Below are 20,647 nucleotides of genomic sequence, written 5' to 3' on the forward strand. Positions count from 1 at the left end.
GTCCAGGGACCCATAAGGTCCCCTGAGGGGGAGGGGTTTCTAAATGGACCCTTAGAGGTGTGTAACTCTGAGAGTTATGAGCACCCTTGTAGTTTTGTGTGTGTGTGACTGATGCAGCACTGCCACCTAGTGGGCTTAATGCAGAACACAGGGGTTAAAGTTCTCAGTCCTGGGGACAGATTTCAGTCTTGACGATTCCATAGGGTCGCAGATCTGCATATAAATAGATAAGGGGGAGGTGTAGCGATGGCCGTGGTGTGAATGACAGTCATCAAAACGCTAGTCCGGTGATCTCCAAACTAAAAAGCAGTTATAATTTCAAGATATGAGTATTTGAATTGGCCAGACTAGCAATAGAATACAACAGAACTTCAGAAGATACTTCTATAAAATGAATCATGGTTTGGCACACATTAGAGAATTCACGAATATTAATTTTTAGAATTCGAATTATTCAACCTCAAAGTATTCGAATAGTCGAATATTCGACAGGACTGGCCAAACTGTCAAATATTAAGCAAGCAAGAGGCGAACATTGTGAAAATAGACGATCTACATGCTCACAACGTCTCGCGTTGCAAGGCGTTGTGAGCATGTAGATCTGCTATTTTCACAATATTTATCTGTGGAACCGAATCACATTAAATGTAATACCTACAATTCCAAGTGCTTGTCAGGGTGGGGGTCCCCAGTTCAAATATGTTTATTTTGGGGGTCACGGCCTAAAAAGGTTTGAGAACCCCTGGTATAGAGCATTAACAAATTCATCCACCAGGGGCATTGACGACTCATTCTTATGACTTCCTATCTCGCCAAGTTTTATAAACTATATCTATTTTAAAGAGAAAAAACGACTTCGGTGAACAACGTCGAATAGTGACTTTGATATTCTAATATTTGGTGAATGCCCTAGCACACACACATTCAGTGAAGGCAGTTCAGAACTTCAGGGAAACAACCCAAATATCGGTGTGCGCCGTGCGCACCATGTTTCAAAAATCACATGTTGGGACATGGATTGAAAATGAATTTCAGTCTTGGGATTTTCTTTTGGCTTTAACCCCTGAGAACAACATGTATTGGTAATACTGTGGTTCCTGTGGAAATAAGCCTCGGCTTTCTAGGATCTCCTTTTAGTTGACCTTGTACTAGTGATTTGTACTGTCATGAAACTGTACTTTTTTTCTATTGCAAACTACTAATACATTCTTCGATCAATCAAAACTGTCATAAAGTGTATTATCCAGCTCAACTTAACAGCGTGTATATGTCTGTCTGTTTGTGTGTACGTGTGCGCGTGTGCGTGTGTGTGTGTGTGTGTGTGTGTGTGTGTGCGTGTGCGTGTGTGTGTGTCCAGGTACGTGTCCATCAGTTCTCTCTCCTTCAGTCCAGACAGTCAGTTCCTCTGCTCCTCCAGCAACACAGAGACCGTTCACATCTTTAAACTGGAGCCACATGCACCCAGGTACGCACGCACGCACGCACACACACACCCAGGTACGCACGCACGCACGCACACACACACAGCCCAGAACAAACGAATTAGGGCCTCCTCAGACCCACCTTACCGATCATCACCACGAAAGCGTGGGGTGGCTCAAAGTAGCTGACAGAGTACAGCATCTTGCAATGGGCCTGGTGTACAAGATTCACTACACCTCCAAGATACCCATGTACCTGACAAACTACTTCTTAAAGGTCAAGGATGTTCACGACCACAACACCAGAGGCAGCTCCACTAATCATCATCAACGTAGTAGATTTAACACTAAACAAGGCGCTAACTCGTTCTCCTGCTACACCATCAACATGTGGAACGCCCTTCCACAAGCCTTAAAGGAGAGCAAATCCCTAGCCTCCTTCAAAATTGGTATGAAAAGTCACCTTCACCAACATTTACCTTATATATCATATGAATTGTTTGGAACTGAGACAAAGTCAATGATGATGATTTGTTAAGTTAAAATTTACTGTATATTAGTGTTGTTTTTTAACTTAATGTGCAACATTGTTTTCTCTCTCAACTGTAAACAAACCAACAAAGTTTAAGTGTATAGAGGGTATTCTGCACATTTCTAAAGTGACAATTTAAGGACTTTTTAATACCTCTAAAATGATAAATGAAACATTGGCCAAATAGCAGATCTGCATGGGCATGTAGATCTGCTATTTTCACAATAGAACCGTGTTATACAAAATGTAATGCCTCAACTCTTAGTGCTCGTCAGGGTGGGGGGTCCCCAGTTAAAATATGATTACTTTGGGGGGTTATGAGTTGTAGGGTTAAAAAGTTAACCTTCTCGTCCAATCAGCTTCCAGGATGAGGCTCCTCCCACCTGGTCGTCCTACGTAGGCCGTGTGTTCTCAGCAGCCTCCAGTCTCCTCCCAGCCCAGGTCTCAGGCATGATGAGTCAGGACCGCGCCTTCGCCACGGTGCGCCTCCTAGTGTCTGGACAGAGGAATGTCTGCTCCCTCGCCACGTGAGTTTAACCCTTCACTGTGTGCTCTGTGGGCGGCAGGCAGGGGCTCAGGGGTAGAGGAACCGTCATTAGAACACGGAGGGTTCACGAAGGGTTCCCAGTTGGATCCCGGGCTCCCCCAGAGTTAGTGTGGAAGAGTCCTTGAGCAAGACTCTGAACCCCTAACTGCTCCTGATGAGCATGATGAATGTAATGAATGTGTGTCTGTGAATGGGTGAATGTAATGAATGTGTGTGTGTGTGTGTGTGTGTGTGTGTGTGTGTGTGTGTGTGTGTGTGTGTGTGTGTGTGTGTGTGTGTGTGTGTGTGTGTGTGTTATCACACAGATAACCAACAGTTGTGTATTAATGCACACACAAGACACAAAGTGTGCGCTCTTCATCAGACTCATCGTGTAAACTAAACTAAAATAAACTAAACTTAATTAAGCTAAACTAAAGCTGATCAGAAGGGGATTTTTTTTCTTTTTTTTAAGGATCCAAAAAGTCCCACGGTTGTTGGTGGCCTCGGCTGATGGACAGCTGTCAATCTACAACCTGGACCCCCAGGAAGGAGGGGAGGGGGTTCTGGAGACCACCCACAGGTACACACACACACACACACACACACACACACACACACACACACACACACACACACACACACACACACACACACACACGGCCAAAGTAGCAGGTGGGGTTGGCAAAAGGGCCTTTCTGTGTGGAGTTTGCACAGAATGCAGCATGAGCTCAGTCCGTTGCTCTCCCCAGGTTGGCAGAGGGAGAGCAGAGCCCAGGATTACAGTTTAGGCAGTTGGCACTGGGTGAAATAAACGAGTTACTAAATCGTGGGATAAAAATGTTAACCATTTAGGCATGGAACTCATTATTAAGTATTATTATTTTAACCACAATTTTATGCTTTAACTATTGAAAAAAAATAGCAGATCTACAAGCTCACAGCCCGGCACTGAGTGCCGTGCTGTGAGCTTGTAGATCTGCAATTTTTTTCTCTTTCTTTGAATATTTTTGACCCGGTTCTATAAATATTTTCTAAATCAGTCGTTTATGTCAAGGACCCCCAGAATTACTTGTATTTGGCCGTGGAGTCGCGGACCCCCGTCTCAAAATATGTTGTTCCAGGGACCCCCCAGAAGCACATATTTGAGTTACAATAGCTTTGAGAAATATATATATTCAAAGTCGGTGCCACGCTGTGAGCTTGTAGATCTGCTATTGTTTCAATAGCTAAAGTATACAATAATTTCATGTCTTATTGGGTTAAAGTTAAAGAAGTATAAACAGTAGGATGGTGGAAGTAAAAATCTCCTGCCGACAGACTCTTTGGCGTCGACGGGGACGGAGGAGAAGGGGCGGAGTCGGAGGGGTCGGAGGTCGCGGCGCCCGTCACTCAGCCCTGTCCGTCATACGCTGCCACCGTTGCCATGCCGACGGCGGGGCCGGTGACCGCCACGCTCACAGGTTGGTCTTCATCATCATCCAATCAATGTGTTGGTCATTATCATCATCCAATCAATGTGTTGGTCATTATCATCATCCAATCAATGTGTTGGTCTTTATTATCATCCTATCAATGTGTTGGTCTTTATTATCATCCTATCAATGTGTTGTGTCCCAACCCTAACCCACGCTCACAGGTTGGTCTTTATTATCCAATCAATGTGTTGTGTCCCAAGGGCGAGGAGCTCAATCAGCTGAGGTTTTGGACATGGTTGACGCCCCCCCTAGGCTCGCGATGCAGAAGGGAGAGAGAGAGTGGGAGACCTCTTGTGTTTAAGCCATAGACTGTAAAAAATATATGGACAAAGCGAAGCCATTGGTTTCTATGCAGCGCAAATGACACATTTTGGGTCCTTGGCATGGGTGTTGCCATCATAGATTGTAAAAGCACCAGAGGATGCTATTGGCTGCCAACGGTCACGTGCAACCGCAAGGATACTTGGGAGAATGTGGTCGGAGCCTCCCGAAATAAAGCACACAAAGAAGAACACAGCAGGCTAGTATCAGTTTAGTTGGCCACGCCCCCGTGCAACTTTATCATACATTTTAACACTTATGTTGCAATGATTTTTTCTCTTCAATGTCTCGCGTTGCCATGGTTACCATAGACTTCCATGTAATTGTGCAATTGTGTAAAAAGTGCACGCCCATGCCTAGATGATGCACCACGTGTGTAGATGCTGTTCACAGCTTTCAAACAAAAAACTCCGCTTGGAAATCCGTTCAGGCATTCATGATTTATCAGCCATTATGTTTTCTTCAGATGTAAACAAACATGGCTGCCATGTTTGAAAGAATGAGTTGGTATGGGGGTTAAACATGCAATTTCGCGATCGCGATCATGCCTAATACATTTCTGGAGGTCCAAAAAAAAAAATTTGAAAAAAAAAATTTGAAAAAAAAAAACTTTTTTTTTTTTTTTTTTCAAAAACGGCCCAAACTCGGGAAACTCGGGGTTGGCACAGCGGTAGTACCAATACAAACTCGGGAAACTCGGGGTTGGCACCATATGTGTTAACATAAATGGGACCTTATTTGCGCAAAACGCATATCATGGTGATTGAAAGGCAATTTTTAACTAGCGATAGGAACCATAAAGTATGTATGACGATGTTTATTAAGGTTAGAAAATCAAAGAGGAAAATGAATGGAGTCCAGTGGAGAACAAATCTTTTTGGTACCTCGTGGGGGGGAAAACAGTGCAACTAGCGGCCAATCATGGGATCTTTCTCTTCCAGGAAATCCAGCCAACTACACCCCTGGTCTCCACTGAAAGCACAGTGGTAGCGGGCGACGTGAAAATAAAAGAGAATAAAAACACTTCTTTGGTATTTTATGAAAATGTTGCTTCTTATTTTCAGTGTTCCCTGCCATGAAGGGAGCGTAGCCAAAAGCTCCCAAGCCGTGAGCGGCCGTCAACCTTGTCCAAAACCTCAGCCGATTGAGCTGCTCCTCGCGTCCCAAGGATGGGTCAGACTCAGTCAGCTAGGGCAGATGATTAACTTAATGTGCAACATTGTTTTCTCACTCAACAGCAAACAAACCAACATAAAGTTCGAGGCGTTGTGAGCTTGTAGATCTGCTATTTTCACAATGGAACAGATGGAGTCAAACTAATGTCATGCCAACTCCTACAATTCCAACAAGTGCTCTTCCTGGTGGGAGGGGTGGGGGGTTCCCAGTTGAAATATTATATTATTTGGGGGGTCGCGGCCTGGAAAGGCTTTAAGAGGTGGTGTTGTGATGAATCAACCATGTGGGGATAGCATGGCTTTTGATTGATTGATTGAAGACTTTATTAGACGTTTGCATAGGAAAAGGTACAGTTTCATGGCAACAATGGTGATCAAAAAAGTCAATCAAAGATGCAAGATTCCTGTGCAGAATCTCCACTTTTGTCAACTAAAGTGCCCTCAGGACTCTTGCTGGGCCCTCATTCAGTCCCACTTTGACTACGCTTGCACCTCCTGGTACTCCAACACCAAAACAACAGTAAAGCAGGGGTCTTCAACAGGGGGTCCGTGACCCCTTGGGGGTCCTCAGAGTTACAACTGTGGGTCCTCAAATCTTTGTGTGATAGAAACAGTTTTTCCTCCTTTTTTATATTAACCACTTGAACCCTAGCGTCTATATTCTGAGAACTTTAGTCAAAAATGGCAGATCTACAAGCTCAAAACGCCTCGTACTGCGAGGCGTTGTGAGCTTGTAGATCTGCTATTTTCTTTGGTGTAGAGGGGGAAAGAGTAGACTAAGTACAGAGTGAAAGGTCAAGTTTATTAAGTATTGACGGTTCAAGTGGTTAAATATCTGAAAACACAAATTGACATTCCAAAATACACACGATGAAACTAAATGGAATCTATTAACAGCGTGTGGGGGTCCCTGCTTCATCTCTCTCTCAACTAAGGGATCCTTGGCCTGAAAATGTGGAAGACCCCTGCACTAAAGACTAAGCTCCAAACCTCTCAAAACAAACTGATTCAGCTACTTCTCGACCTGGTGCCCATGACCCACGTTTCTCCCACACATTCTGCTAGTTTTAGTTGGCTCAGCTTTGAAGACAGGGTTAAACAACAAAAAATGGGATTGACTTTCAAAATAGTCAGCGCAAATCTGTTGTTTTCTTTTCTTTGCTTGCTATTTATTATGTCCATGAATTAAATACAGAGGGCTTCCAACGTAAAAGAAAAGACCGTTAAAGGTCTTATTTGAGATGTTCCTTTTAGGCAGGTTGTTTAACTGTACTTGTACTGTACTACATTTCTATTGTATTGACTATACTTGTACACTGTTCTCCATTTTGTCTAATAAAATAATCAATCAATCAATCAATCATGTAATCTCCAGGCTACTCTGAGGACGGTGGGGCGGTGAAAGGAGAGATCATCCCAGAACACGAGTTCGCTGCAGGACCGGTCTGTCTGGACGACGAGACGGAGTTCCCTCCTGTGAGCATCCTGAGGAGATAACACTGTCTATATGTCTGTCTGGACTGAGTGGTTTTCAAAGTGGGTGACGGGGCACCCTGGGGTGCCGCGAGATCATTTGATAATATTTGGAATTTATTTGGACACTTTGAAAACATATTTAGTATCATTTTAAAACTTGAAGTACAAAGTTATTTTCAGTCAGTTCTAACCAAAATGGCTGTTATCGCAACGTTTTGCTCGCAACATAATCACACAAATATCGTCACTGTCGGGCAGAAACCTCGTATCTCCAAGTTTCAAATGTGTAGGTATTTTGGTAAAGCAAAGCCCTGCTTCATCATACACTAGCCCTTACCCGTTCAAAGATATGAGCTCCGAAATGATGTGCAGTGTGTGGGTTATGGGATGTGCACTGTGCACACAGTATATGAGGGATGGAAAGTAACTTTAACTGGTGCTTGCATGCTAATATGCAGGAGCATCAATGTAAGAAATACCCGTTCCATTTAAGGGCTACAGAGATACTGTGTACCGATCTGCATGATTTTTGGACACATCTGTAACAGGGCCAGAACAACCTGCCTAAAAGGAACATCTCAACACACACCTGCCTGCTTTTTTTCTTTTCTTTTTTTCTTTTTTAAGGGAATCCAGTTTTATAGTGGGGATACTTCCCCCAATGGAGACTTGAACTCATGGATATTTTATTTTGTGTTTTTGTCACATTCCTATAAGACAATAATTTGATGATTCCCTATGGAGACACAAAGAGCCTGCTTTGCTCCCTATGGAGACAGAAAGAGCCTGCTTTGCTCCCTATGGAGACACAAAGAGCCTGCTTTGCTCCCTATGGAGACACAAAGAATCTCAGATTATTGGGGACCCTAGCCCTCATTCTGGACCTAATGAACCACAGTTCACAAGGTTCATTAATATCTGAATGTCACATGGACACAGAGGCTTCAGTTCAAATGAGCTCACTAAAGGCCAGGTTTGTTACAGCAGTGTTTCTCAACCTTTTTGGGCACACTTTTCATGTCCCAAAAATCCATGGGCACACCAACATAATACATATATCCTCACTGTCGGGAAGAAACCTTGTATCTCCAAGTTTCAACCTTGTACATTTCTTCGCAAAGCAAAGCCCTGCTTCATCACACAAGGCTGTTGCACAACACTAGTGAAAACAGCGCACAACAACGCTGTTGTGTGCTTGTAGATCGGCTGTTTTCACTAGTTTAAATCATTTTTTAAAATGATAAATACAATACTGGCTTTCAAGCAGTTTCATGGGCACACTTGATCCTTCTCAGGGGCACACCAAAGGTCCCCAGGCACAGTGGTTGAGAAACACTGTGTTACAGAACGAAGATTTCTCCAAAAGTGTCAAGTGTTTTTTTAGGATGAATGGTGTCTGTAGTGAATGGATTATATTTCTGAGGTTATGAATGTCTTCGGCGAACAACTGCTCTGGAATGCAGGCCTATACGATCATATAAAACGAAAGAACAATCAGTATTCTATTCAGAAATGCGGAGGGATTATTTTATAACGTGTTTAAAATCGTCGACTTTTGCTCTCCCCAGGCGTGGCAGAGGGAGAGCAGAGCCCAGGATTACAGCTTAGCCTTAGGCAATTGGTATGGGTGAAAAATGGGTTACAAAATCGTGGGATAAAGATATCTTTTAAGAAAAAAAAACAGAAGAAGGCAATCATTATAACGCATCCTTAATTCATTCTTTCTTTTGACGCGGTAACAAACCTCCATGGAGGGTCGAACACTAATCGCTCTGTTGTTACGTTTGTTTTTGTTTTTGTTTTTTTCCGGTAGATTAACTGGTGTCGCAACGGAGCGCGGGCCGGCCAGGGGAGGCGCCAGTGAGCGAGCGTGTGGGGCTGTGTAGGACAGGCAGACCGCTGACGGACAGACAGACAGACAGACAGTCAGGCGAGGAGCGGTGAGCGACACCAGCGCTGCGTGAGCCTGAACAACAACAAAAAGATATTAAAATAATATTTCGGGGTGCTAAATGTTATCGTTTTCACGTTCGAGAAAGAACAAAACTAAAAAAAACACGATTTTATTTATTTTTCCTTTTTCTTTTTTTAAGATTAACAACAAAAAGAGAGCTGGCCATTTTAGTTGTTATTTGCTAATTAACCACTCGAACTTTCCTCGCAAGAACAGAAAACAAAAAAAAAAAGGTCACGCACTAGCATACATCCTTGAGGGACTCCGCTCTGCCGTACGGCGTTAAAGAGACCATATTTGGGTCCTTGTGTTAACCAATGAACTGTTGAGGGGGTGTGGCTTAAAGGAGCTCGCCCAATCACATATAACCACAGTTTTTTTTTTCCATAGCTGCATTACTTGACAGATATCTTTTATTAAGTTGCATTATTGTAGCAACGTCATAACTTGTATTTTAATTATTGTTATTATTATTTTTATTCATACATGTCATCGTAGTTAACACTAAAGAGAAATAATTAAGCTTTTTTTTATGTTTTAAATAATCTCATTTTGAATATTTTTGTTATTCAATGTTTACATGTAAGGAATCCCGCCCTGGTTACAGTTCCCCGGGTGGTTTGGTATTTATGTATGATGTGCCTATTATCATTTTGTAAAGTGCAAAAGTATTTTCTGTTTTGCAACTTGCACACAAGACCAAAAATGAATAAAAAAAAAACAATACAAAAGAAATAAATAAATACAGTAGACTGGAGTAGGAATGGCATTATGCAAAGCAATCACTTTGTCCTGTGTGTTTCTTTATTACTATCATGTACACCAGGGGTCTTCAACAGGGGGTCCTCAGAGTCACTACAGGGGGTCCTCCAAATCTTTGAGTGGTAGATATATTAACCACTTGAACCCTAGTGTCCATATTCTGAGAACTTTAGCCAAAAACAGCAGATCTACAAGCTCACGCGAGGCGTTGTGAGCTTGTAGATCGGCTATTTTCGTCAAAGAGGTTCGGTGTAGAGGGGAAAAAGAGCAAACTAAGTACAGAGTGAAAGGTAAAGTTTATTCGGTATTGACGGTTCAAGTGGTTAAATATCTGAAAACAAAAAAATCCAAAATACACTGACGATTGTGCTGTCAAACTATTGGAAATTGAAAAAACTATGTAATCTATGATAAGGTTATGGGGGTCCCTGCTTCATCTCTCTCTCAACTAAGGGGTCCTTGGCCTGAAAACGTTGAAGACCCCTGATGTATATGGACTGTTGAATTATTATTTTATTGTCAGGTGTGTGTGTTTATACATACTGTAGGTCAGGGGGAGGCAACCTTTGGCACGGTGCCAACATTGGCACAGAGGAGGGCGATCACCGGCCCACTGGCAGAAGTGTGAAGCCCGGATCATAGTCGGGTCCGCGGCCGCGGTGTAGTCTTTTCGAGTCTTTTTGAGTCATGAAACTTACAAAGTTACATCATTCCTTGCGGTGGAGAGCTTTCCACCGCGAGTCCCAACACATCTCTCTGTTTTTACTATCAGACAGACAGGCTCTACACCCCGTTCACTGATTGGTCGACCTGAACCGGTCTAGACGGGGTAAAGGACTTCACCGTGGGCCGTGACTATGATGTCCTGCACTTATTTTCTGACTTGAGGTGGAAAGCTTTCCACCTCAAATTTGCGGTGGATAGCTCTCCACCGTAGACTCTGATCCGGGCTTGAGAGTAAAGGCCTGTCCATACTTTGACCAAAACCAAACTGTTCGGTCAAAAGTTCTGGTTCGGTTCGACTACAAAGTGACGTCACTCGCCACTTCTGAAAAGCATTAGACCGATCAGAGTTCGGAAAGTTGCACTTTGGAAATCGCAACTCACTGAACATTTCGGAGAGACTATTGACAGAGGCCTTAGTATTGTTTTAAACGTGCTCAGTTAAATTAAGTCACATCATTTGCTGCAAATTACATCCTGCACATAATTCTACTTTCATTAAAAGTCTGAACTTTGAGTCGGGGAGATAGACGGGTTATTGCTGTCTAATGATCGTTATAACAATGTCCTGCCAATCAAAATATGTCAGAATGGGGCGTCATTAAAATGTATGTTGACATGGCACACCGACTGTCTAGAAATTAAAAACATGGCACTTCATTACAAAGAGGTTGCTGACCCCTGCTGTAGGCATCGCATGTGTCTCAGTGAGGTTGCATTACACTGAAGAACAAACTCCCCGTTGCAGTTGGAACTGCAGACTCTGCAGACTATATTTCTACCATCATTCCTCCATACAGTCCTGGTGGTGGTTAAGGTGTTCTTCTATGGTCTGTAGCCTGCTAGCGCTCAGCCTACAGACCCAACTGAGAGTCTACCGTGCTGTCATGGACTGATTCAGCTGTTAAAATTCTAAACATGCAAACATGACCCGCTTTAATTACTTCAGTCTGTACTAGTAGTAGCTTAATGACTAGTACTAGTCTTTTTTTTTATGTCCATTGTCCGATGTATGTGTATCTAAGTTCATAAAGTTATATAAACTTTCAGGATTCAAATATGGAACCTTTTTGTGGGGAGGGTGGGTGGGGAACATAGAACCTGGGGAACATACAGTAGAACCTTTTTGTGGGGAGGGTGGGTGATACCTTAGCAACAGGCATGATACATTTATTTTAAGAAGAACATTTTATTTTTTCCCCCGTTTCTGGGGCTGGATATGGCAGCTTGGAACGGTTGTTCAAGTGCAGCTAAACTTGGCATGTTAGTAAACGTGCCACAATTAACAATAATGCATTGCACCTGTGCAGCTGACCTGCGGAACCTGGGAATATACCATTCTGTCAAGATGGAGAGAATAAAAGTGTGGAGAATATAATTATAATACCTTGTTAAAGTGACCATTTTGTTAAAATGTTGCATTTGTAGTTATTTTACTGTGATTTAACAACATAATAACCAGCACAGATAGACACAGAGACATTCATGGATTTATATTTAAAAGTAACTTTTATTTTCCCCCCTGGACCCAGGGTATGGCAGCTGCATACCCCTGCCATAGCCAAATGACGCCCCTGCCGTTCCTCCCTCTCACAGCCGACCCCCAGCCATAACAGAGAGCCAGGAACAAGGGGAAGAGAGAGAGAGAGAGACGTACAGATGACATGAAAGGAGGTCCACTAAATGATATAAAAAATGTAATACAGTTCAATTCAACAGGCTTTATTGGCATGACATTTCACAAATACAATTATGACAAACAAACAACATAATATAAATCTATGAGATTCAGGGGCATCACAAGGGGGGGGGGAGTGGGACTGAGTTACTAGGGCCCAAAGTGGAGGGGCCCTAGTAACTTTAGCTATTTTTGAAAAGTCGTGAAAATATATGCAAATCTTTGAATATATGTATTGTTTAAGTGAAAATTTGTAACTCAAATTTTGCCTCTTGTGGGGTCCCTGGAACGAAATATTTTGAGATGGAGGTCCGTGGCCAAATACATATCTTGGGGGTCCGTCAGCGTCACATGAAAAAGTTTGATCATCACCGATATGGAAACATAGGTTTCTTGCACACATTTTCACGATTTTTCAAAAATAGCAGATCTACAAGCTCGCAGCGCGCCACTCGGTGCCGCGCTGTGAGCTTGTATATCTGCTATTTTTCAATAGTTAACATTCATGGGGGTCCCACAGTGAATCCTTGTACCCACCCAGGGCCCAGAACTTTGTGTGACGCCCCTGATGAGATTACATAAGCAAAGGAGATGGTCCTGTAAGTAAAATATTCAGTATGTGTCCTTCTGGTTGTCCCGGGCCGTTTCTTGTGACAGGAATTAGTATTTGCGGCTAAAACGGCACATTCGTTCTGATTCCACTAAAGGAGTGATCATTTCTTAGCCTGATTTCAGACTAAGCTTCCACTCTGAGAGTGGGCTGGAGCCAGGCTAGTAATTTCTCCCTTTCTGTCATATTTCAGAATTCTGGGCAAATTATTTCGATTTTTGGAAAGAGCTCCTCCCTAATGTTTGTGTATTTATTAGTGGCCAAGGCCACGAAGTGGCAAATGGCCACTCATTGATATTGGACTTTCTCATTATTATTATTATTCTTCCGCCACTTTTTCTCTAGCGGCTAGACCGTGCAGTCGCTTTTTACGAAACTCAGCAGTATGGCAGAGGACTATGCCAAACGGCTACAACGCGAAGCTCGCAACAATCGGCCAAAGGGTGGCGCTGTAGGAAGCCTTTGAAAAATGCCAACTTTGAACTGGTGTAGCTCATGCCCTGTTTCAGGTACAGCAATGAAACTTGTATACACTTATGCGTCTCCTCATGCCGAACAACTTTTACGCTCTGACTTTTGACCTCTGACCTTTACTTCTCCCACAATTTTGAATTATATGAAAAACAGTCAAAATCTATCTCCTCCTGGGATTTTCGCATAACGTGCGCAAAACTTTTTTTACATGAACTTTGGACCAATATGGTCAGATATGTCTCGGCGGATTTTCTTTAAAGCGAAACATTATTTTTTAATAATTCACTCAATGTTGCAGTTATATACAAATTATTCTTCTGCCTCTAAATCATACATGCAAAGTGACACGTTCATGGCATTTGGCAAATATGTAGAGGGTTAGTCCAAATATCACTGAAAGCAATCTTACTCCAATTGGCCAAAGGGGGGCGCTATACGAAGCGTTTGAAAACTCAAACTTTAAAGGGGCATAAGTCATGCCTCGTTTCGTTTGAAGACATGCAACTTGCTTACACGCGTGCCTTGACTCAAGCGGAAGACATCTGTGTCTTTGTTAAGTAAGCTCCGCCCTTAGATTTTCCGCAATTTTGAGCAGTTTGTAAAACACTTAAACCCGCTTTTATTCCGGAACTTTCGCGTCACGTGCACGGAACTTTTTTTTACAAGAACTTTGGACCAATATCTAAAGATCTGTCAGATCGTTTTTTTTTTTTAATTGAAACATGCTTTTTTAATAATTCAATCAACATTGCAAGTTTTATGCAAATTATTCTTCTGCCTCTAAAACATACATGCAAAGTAAAAATTTCATGATGAACTACCGTAGAGGGTAAGTCCAAATATCACTGAAACCAAAAAGAATCATATTTGAACTGGGGACCCCCCACCCTGACGTGAGTAGGGTTTTCCCATGATCTGGGCCTTAGGCTAGATGCAGAATAGAGCTGGGACGTTCGCGAACGAATTGAATCTTTTGAACGGCTCTTTGAAGTGAACGTTGGGATCCGGTTCGCGCAGAAGAGAGCCGTTCATTTGGGGGGGAGACCCCCTCCCCCCAATTCAACATCTCCTTGCTACTCCACTGAGTACTGACTGAGTACAGTGAGTGAGTGAGAGAGAGAGAACAAGTGGAGGAGCGAGTTCATTGTTGCCTGCTTGTTTTTTTTGGTGTTTTATGAATAACAAAAGTCAAGGTAGCTTAATTTACACACACATTTTATGAAAAGGGTAAATACTAAATTGTGATTTCAACTGTCAGCAGAGGAATGTGGTGCCACCTTGTGGATTCATGTTTAAACAAATTCTTCTTAAAAATATATAAATATACAAGGAGCCAAATGAGCCAGTCTTTTGAACGGCTCTTTTTAGTGAGCCAGTATCGATGGTACTGTCTCACTTCAAAGAGCCATAAATCCCACCTCTAATGCAGAATGGTTAGGCACAGGTGTGTGTGTGTGTGTGTGTGTGTGTGTGTGTGTGTGTGTGTGTGTGTGTGTGTGTGTGTGTGTGTGTGTGCGTGCGTGCGTGCGTGCGTGCGTGCGTGCGTGCGTGCGTGCGTGCGTGCGTGCGTGCGTGCGTGCGTGCGTGCATGTGAACTGAATCTAACTGATGGCTTAGTTTGGTTTTCAGAAAAACTACATTTCCCAGAATGCAGCAGCTAAGATGGCTGCTTGTTGCAATCAGTTTGATTTGTCAGCACCTGGCCGCAACACAGCTTCTCCGAGTCAGGCAATCCAAATGTTTTTGCTCTTAACCACCGAGCTCTGCTTCACTGTGTAGCTGGCTCTCGAAGGGACTCTTCCATCGAGCAGTAAGCAAAACTCCACTATGTTCTCCTCTGTCGCACATTTGCTCTGTATTTTGCCACATTGCTAATGGTGGTTCTATCTGTTCCCATTGTAGGCAAATTAGGAGCTGCATCTGAGTCTTGGAAGAGAAATGGCATGTGTTAATGGAAGCAACGGCATACTGTGAAACATATGTTTCGAATGTAACCCCTGTTTGTTAAGTTCTGGAAAGAAGCATATTTTGAGTTAAAAGCCCCGGTTTTGGGAAGAACTTTATTTCATGTTTTAGGGGCACGCCCCATTGAATAAAACAACGCTTATTGCGTTTTCACCTTGAGAACTGTTTCCGTGTGCTGGTTTGGGTTCAGACTTCACAATACTTAATGTTTAAAAACTTTATTTGAAGACGTTTACTACTTGAATTATTTGAAAACATTGTGATTTAAAAGACATGCCTGAAAATGGCTAGGTTGTTAACCTTCTGTTTTGAAGGTTTACAACCTGATGACCAACTCTTCAACAAAGACAACTAATGAAAAAGTTGGAAAATAAAGATATTGAGTTAAAACCTTGAGGAGTTCTTTGGAACTATTTTATGTCTGTTGCATATAGTCTTTTGCATACATGTTGTGTAGAGGTCAATTTGTGCTTTTACCAATAACTATGCCGATTAGTGTAAAATCGGCAGAGTCTCTGTCATTTATAGCGCCACCAGAAGGCCGAAAACGCATTCTTCAATATTACTCCTTCAGATTTTATCCGATAATCACACAAATGGGCACACAGTATCTCTACAGTGATGTAATCATGACGGATTTGTCCAATATCATATTCTATCTAATTGGCTAACATTGAATTCCAAGGTTTGCAGGATTGCTCCTTTTTGAACAAAATGTCTCAAACGCAGCCTGCTATTTGTGTGAGATTCTGCACGCACATTCCCACTAGGCCAAGGAACAGATGCCACCCTTCTCACATTGGCCTGTTATAGCGCCACCAGCAGGTACATTTTTGCAAAACCCATTTTTGGAACAAAATGCCTCAAATCCCGCATGCAGCGTCCGATTGCCGTGAAAGGCCAAAGAACACATGGTACCCTTTTGACTTTGGCCTATTATAGTCACCACTAGGCCAAAAAAAAACACCTGACCTGCTGGAGACCTGTTTGGAAGAACACTGCTTCTAGTTTTTCTTTGATTTCTTCTTTGCTTTCCCTTGATGCTTTTTTGCTTTCCTACTTTTTCTACCTTGGCCACTTTATCGCTGCTTGCAGCTATATTTTACATTGTGTTAGGAAGTGTAATTCTGACTCTACAGCTTCCTCATCACAATGACAGCACAGCCTCTCCTCTCTGGGCAGCCAGTCTGTCTGTCTGTGTCTCTCTGTCTGTCTATCTGTCCTTCTCTATCGCTAAACCAAGATCACTCAGTCTGTACATTGTCAAAGTCTTTCTCAGGTTTTTATCGGTTACTGTGCTTATACTGTAGGTAATCTGCCAGAATACAGGTTGACTCGCCAAAATTCCAACTCGCCAAATCAATTTTCTAGGACAGCTCGCCAACTAGCGTGGACATGTCGCCAAACAGCTTGGATGGCTCACCCCTAAACCACGGACTGTGATATAACTCAGCGAATTTAGCGAGATGTCCACGACTGGTTGGCGACCTGACTTTGGCGACATGTCCCGCGAATTTGGCGACTTAGATTTTTGGCGAGTCGACCGGATACCATCTGCCACAGTACCGTATACTGTCTGTTTAGGGCCAAATAAAATACGTTTTCTAGTTTGTGTTGTGATTGTGTAAGTTCATTCCAATAACTGATGTACCACTGCTCAAAGAAATGAAGGGAACAATATGTTCCCTTAATTCTTTGAGCTTTCTTTGAGCAGTACTACAGTATACGATACTACAATAAATTCAAATAAATGAAGCAGTATATTTATCTATTTCTTCAGTTATAATTTGGTTAGGGTTAGCTGCACTGAGGCTGGCTGGGGTTTGTGATGTCAGAAGGTCAGAGGTCAGCTATAGTTTCATGACCATTTGACTGAGAGGGACTCCTTTTCATGTTCAACTCTTGGTAGGCAAGGGCTTTATAATGGTAACAGGCAGGGTCACTCTTTTTAATATGGCTCCACAATTTAATAATCGTAATAATTTTAGAAGTAAAGGATATTGGTCTAATTCAGGCCTGCTTGCAGAGTTTGGGCTTTTTCTTTGTACCCGGATTATGGTTTTGCAGAACTCTGTCTGCATGCATGCAGGATCTCAACTGGACTTTTGTCCCATTTTGCCCAATCAGTTATAAATAGTAATTTATATAAAGGTCCCCATAACTCACTGCCATACAATGCAATAGATTCTATAACCGAATTAAATATATCATGTCCTGATTGGAATTTGGATTTGAACGGAACGCTTGATGGTATAGAAATCAAGTTTTCCGTGGATATGATTGTAAACCCAGATAAGTATAGGTATTTGTTCTATTTGGGTCCCACATATTTTGATTGTTGGGTAATTTCTCTATAACTGTGATCTTCTTTGGAAGGTCATGATTTTGGTCTTCATATTTACTTAGTATACTGTATTTACAATGATGAATATCAATCCGTACAGCCAATGAGGAACCAGTATTCTTGGCAACATCATCATTATGTCTTCCTCTGACACACTATAAGTTCGAGTTTACAGAGTAACATTTAGTCAATGACAAAGCACCGTTTTCATGACGTCACCTTTATACACCTTCCTAATTGGATGAAAGTGTTTTTTTTTTCTCTTTTTGTTTTTTTTTTATTTTCCTCATTCCTCACCACACCAATTACTTTGCTAGTCTGCAGAGTTCAGAGCTCAATAATGTACATATCATTACTAGATGCAACACTTTTAATTTCCCAGAATTGCAAGTGTTCTGATAATAGAATTCCCAAATTACGTCGGGGCAACCAACACTCTCGATTTCCAAAATTGCATCTTTCTATAGTTCGTCACATCCTGTCTACGGGGCTGATACCCATGTGGAAGCCCTGGGCCATGACATCACATCCTGTCTACGGGGTTGATTCCCAGGATGTGGAAGCCCTGGGCCATGACGGCGGCCGTGGCCTGGACCAGCAGCATCCTGGACATGTCCACCTTCACCACGCGGCCCGTCTGCCGGTCCTTCTGCACGCAGTAGCAGCGCTCGTAGAAGTCGGTGAAGGCGGTTGCCAGCTCGTACATGTAGTCGCACAGCGTGTGCGGCAGCAGGTCGTCCGCCATGCGCTGCAGGACCTCGGGGAAGCGCGTCACGCACCTCCCCAGCGTCCACTCCTTGTCGTGTTCCAGCCGCACCTCCTCGGTGGTCGCCGCCGCCGCCTTCCGCAGCGCGGCGCCGTCCAGGCCGGCCAGGCGCGCGATGGACCGTATGCGCGCGAACGCGTACAGCAGGTACGCCGCCGTGTTGCCGCGGTCGTCCAGCATCCGGTCGAAGGAGAACACGTAGTCGGCGAGGCGGTTGTGCGACAGGTCGGCGTACTTGACGCAGCCGAACGCCACGGCGCGCTGCGCCCGCCGCAGCTCGTCGGCGCTCATCTCGCCGTCGCGCCCGCTCTCCTTCAGCTTGTCCATGGACCTCCTGAGCCCCTCGTCCAGCAGGTCCATCAGCCGCACCGTCTCCCCGGAGCGCGTCTTGAACTTCTTCCGGTCCTCGCCCAGCACCACGCCGAAGCCGGCGTGTTCGATCCTGGTGGCCCGGGGGTCGTACCAGCCGGCCATGCGGGCGGCGGCGAACTCCAGCTGGAAGTGGCCCGCCTGCCCGTTGTCCGTCACGTAGATGATGACGTCGGCCTTCTCCTCGTAGATGCGGTGCTTGAGCGCCGCCAGGTCCGAGGTGTCGTATGTGTAGCCCCCGTCCGACTTCACCACGGTCAGCGGGACGGACTGATCCGGGACGAACACGACCTTGCGGCCGTCCTCCACCTTCACCAGCCCTCGGTCTTCGAACTCCTTGACCACGTCGGTCATCAGGTCCTGGTAGAAGGACTCTCCCCTCTCCACGAGGCGGATGTCCAGGCAGTCGTACACCCTCTGGAACTCCTTCCTGGACACGTCGCAGATGAGCTTCCAGGCCTTGGTCAGGTCGTCCTTCTTGCTCTGCAGGTCGACGACGCAGCGGTACGCTCGCCTCTTGAAGGCCTCGTCGCGGTCGAAGCGCTCCTTGGACTCCTTGTAGAAGGCCTGCAGGTCCCCGATGTCCGGGCTAGCGCTCAGGTAGTCGGGGAAGCTGTCCTGCAGGTGGGCGATGAGCATGCCGAACTGGGTGCCCCAGTCTCCCACGTGGTTCAGCCGGAGCACCTCGTGGCCCAGGAACTCGAACAGGCGACACAGGCTGTCGCCGATGATGGTGGAGCGCAGGTGGCCCACGTGCATCTCCTTGGCGATGTTGGGCGACGAGAAGTCCACCACCACCTTCTTCTTCCTCTCCGGCGGGGGCGGGCGGACCCCGTGGACCAGCAGACTGGACAGCAGGCGGGACACGAACGGCCTCCTCAGGTGGACGTTGATGAACCCGGGCGCCGCCACCTCCGTCCGCTGGATGAGCTCGTTGTCGTCGGGCACGGCCCGCCGGATCCTCTCGGCGACCTCTCTGGGACTGGGGTTCGTCTTCTCCAGGATCTTGGCGAGGGCCATGGCGCTGTTGCACTGGTAGTCCCCCGGCCTGTCCTGCTGGCTGGGCGCCACGGACACCAGGCCGGGGTGTGCGTCCACGTCCAGCTCCGGGTAGGCCGCCCGGATGGCCTGGCCGAAGATCTGCGTCAGTCGCTGGTTGATGTTCACCATGAAGGACGGTACGCTCCTCTCCTCCTCCTCCTCCTCTTGGAGGCTCCTCTTCAGGATGTTCAGCCTGTACTTCAGACGAGCGTTCTCTTCTTGCAGCTCGTCCAGACGGCTGGGGGACGAGGACGGGGGCGACGTCTCCCGGGACAGAAGACACTCCTGGATCTCCGCCGAGAGAGACTCGATCTGTCGCTCCTGCTCCTGGAGTCGCAGCGTGTATTCAGAGACCTTGTCGGCCATTGTTATATTAGTTACTGATAATGAGGAGGAAACTGTGAAAACTAAAATATAGGTTTTTCGGTCAAGTGTGTCGTTTTGGTTTCCTTGTTGAAAATGTGAAATGAAACCGCTACTTTTGCTTTTATTAAATTATAATATTATTATATAAATATATAAACGTGAAGCAGTTTTATGTGGAATTTGTAGATAATAATATATAATAGTTATATAGTTTACAGTTTGAATTTGTTTTGAGGCGGTTTCCTTCATGTGCCTGCATCGCCTTTGGTGCAAAGTGAAAAGAAAGATGAAGATGCTCAACGCAGTCTTATTGACAGAACGATGTCAGAGTTAGTTCCACCTCGCATCGCGATTGGCTGAGAGGCATTCCCCGTATCCTAGCAACGGCCACACGTCAATCATACACATTCATAGAGTAATAATAATATAAAAGTCGCAGCAGTGCTTGCATGGTATCAAACACGCCACGCGTGCATAACTCCTTGTATGGGCGTTCTGTCCGTGACGTCAGCTGTGGTGATGACGGTCCCTGCATAGTCAACTGTCTGTGACGTTAGTCTCGTACTACGGACATACACACAAAGCCAGACATAGGAGCAGTTAGCACCGCTCAAAAAATAGAGGACGGACAGCCCCGCCCCCAGAGTACCAGAGACAAAAAACAGT

The 20,647-nt window shown here is 44.6% G+C and overlaps 2 protein-coding genes across 2 annotated transcripts in view; one reads left to right on the plus strand and one right to left on the minus strand.

Annotated features, from left to right (window-relative positions):
• The window catches only part of LOC308284390 (WD repeat domain phosphoinositide-interacting protein 1-like), a 31,387-nt gene extending 21,742 nt beyond the window's left edge, over positions 1-9,645 (plus strand). The window contains exons 8-13 of the mRNA XM_080724990.1: positions 1,358-1,465; positions 2,313-2,480; positions 2,955-3,062; positions 3,800-3,942; positions 6,829-6,929; positions 8,743-9,645. Coding sequence (XP_080581116.1) covers positions 1,358-1,465; positions 2,313-2,480; positions 2,955-3,062; positions 3,800-3,942; positions 6,829-6,929; positions 8,743-8,793 — 679 coding nt within the window. The 3' untranslated portion in view covers positions 8,794-9,645. The remainder of the gene's footprint in view (positions 1-1,357; positions 1,466-2,312; positions 2,481-2,954; positions 3,063-3,799; positions 3,943-6,828; positions 6,930-8,742) is intronic.
• Positions 9,646-17,962: 8,317 nt separating this feature from the next.
• Positions 17,963-19,981, minus strand: LOC308283573 (arginine--tRNA ligase, cytoplasmic-like; the record flags this gene model as incomplete). Its single annotated transcript, XM_080724012.1, has 1 exon — positions 17,963-19,981. The coding sequence occupies one exon, from the start codon at positions 19,979-19,981 to the stop codon at positions 17,963-17,965; it is 2,019 nt and encodes a 672-aa protein (XP_080580138.1).
• Between the last annotated feature and the right edge of the window lie 666 nt (positions 19,982-20,647).

The sequence above is a fragment of the Nannobrachium achirus genome (assembly GCF_963921795.1).
Source record: "Nannobrachium achirus genome assembly, chromosome: 4".
Classification (NCBI taxonomy): Eukaryota; Metazoa; Chordata; class Actinopteri; order Myctophiformes; family Myctophidae; genus Nannobrachium; species Nannobrachium achirus.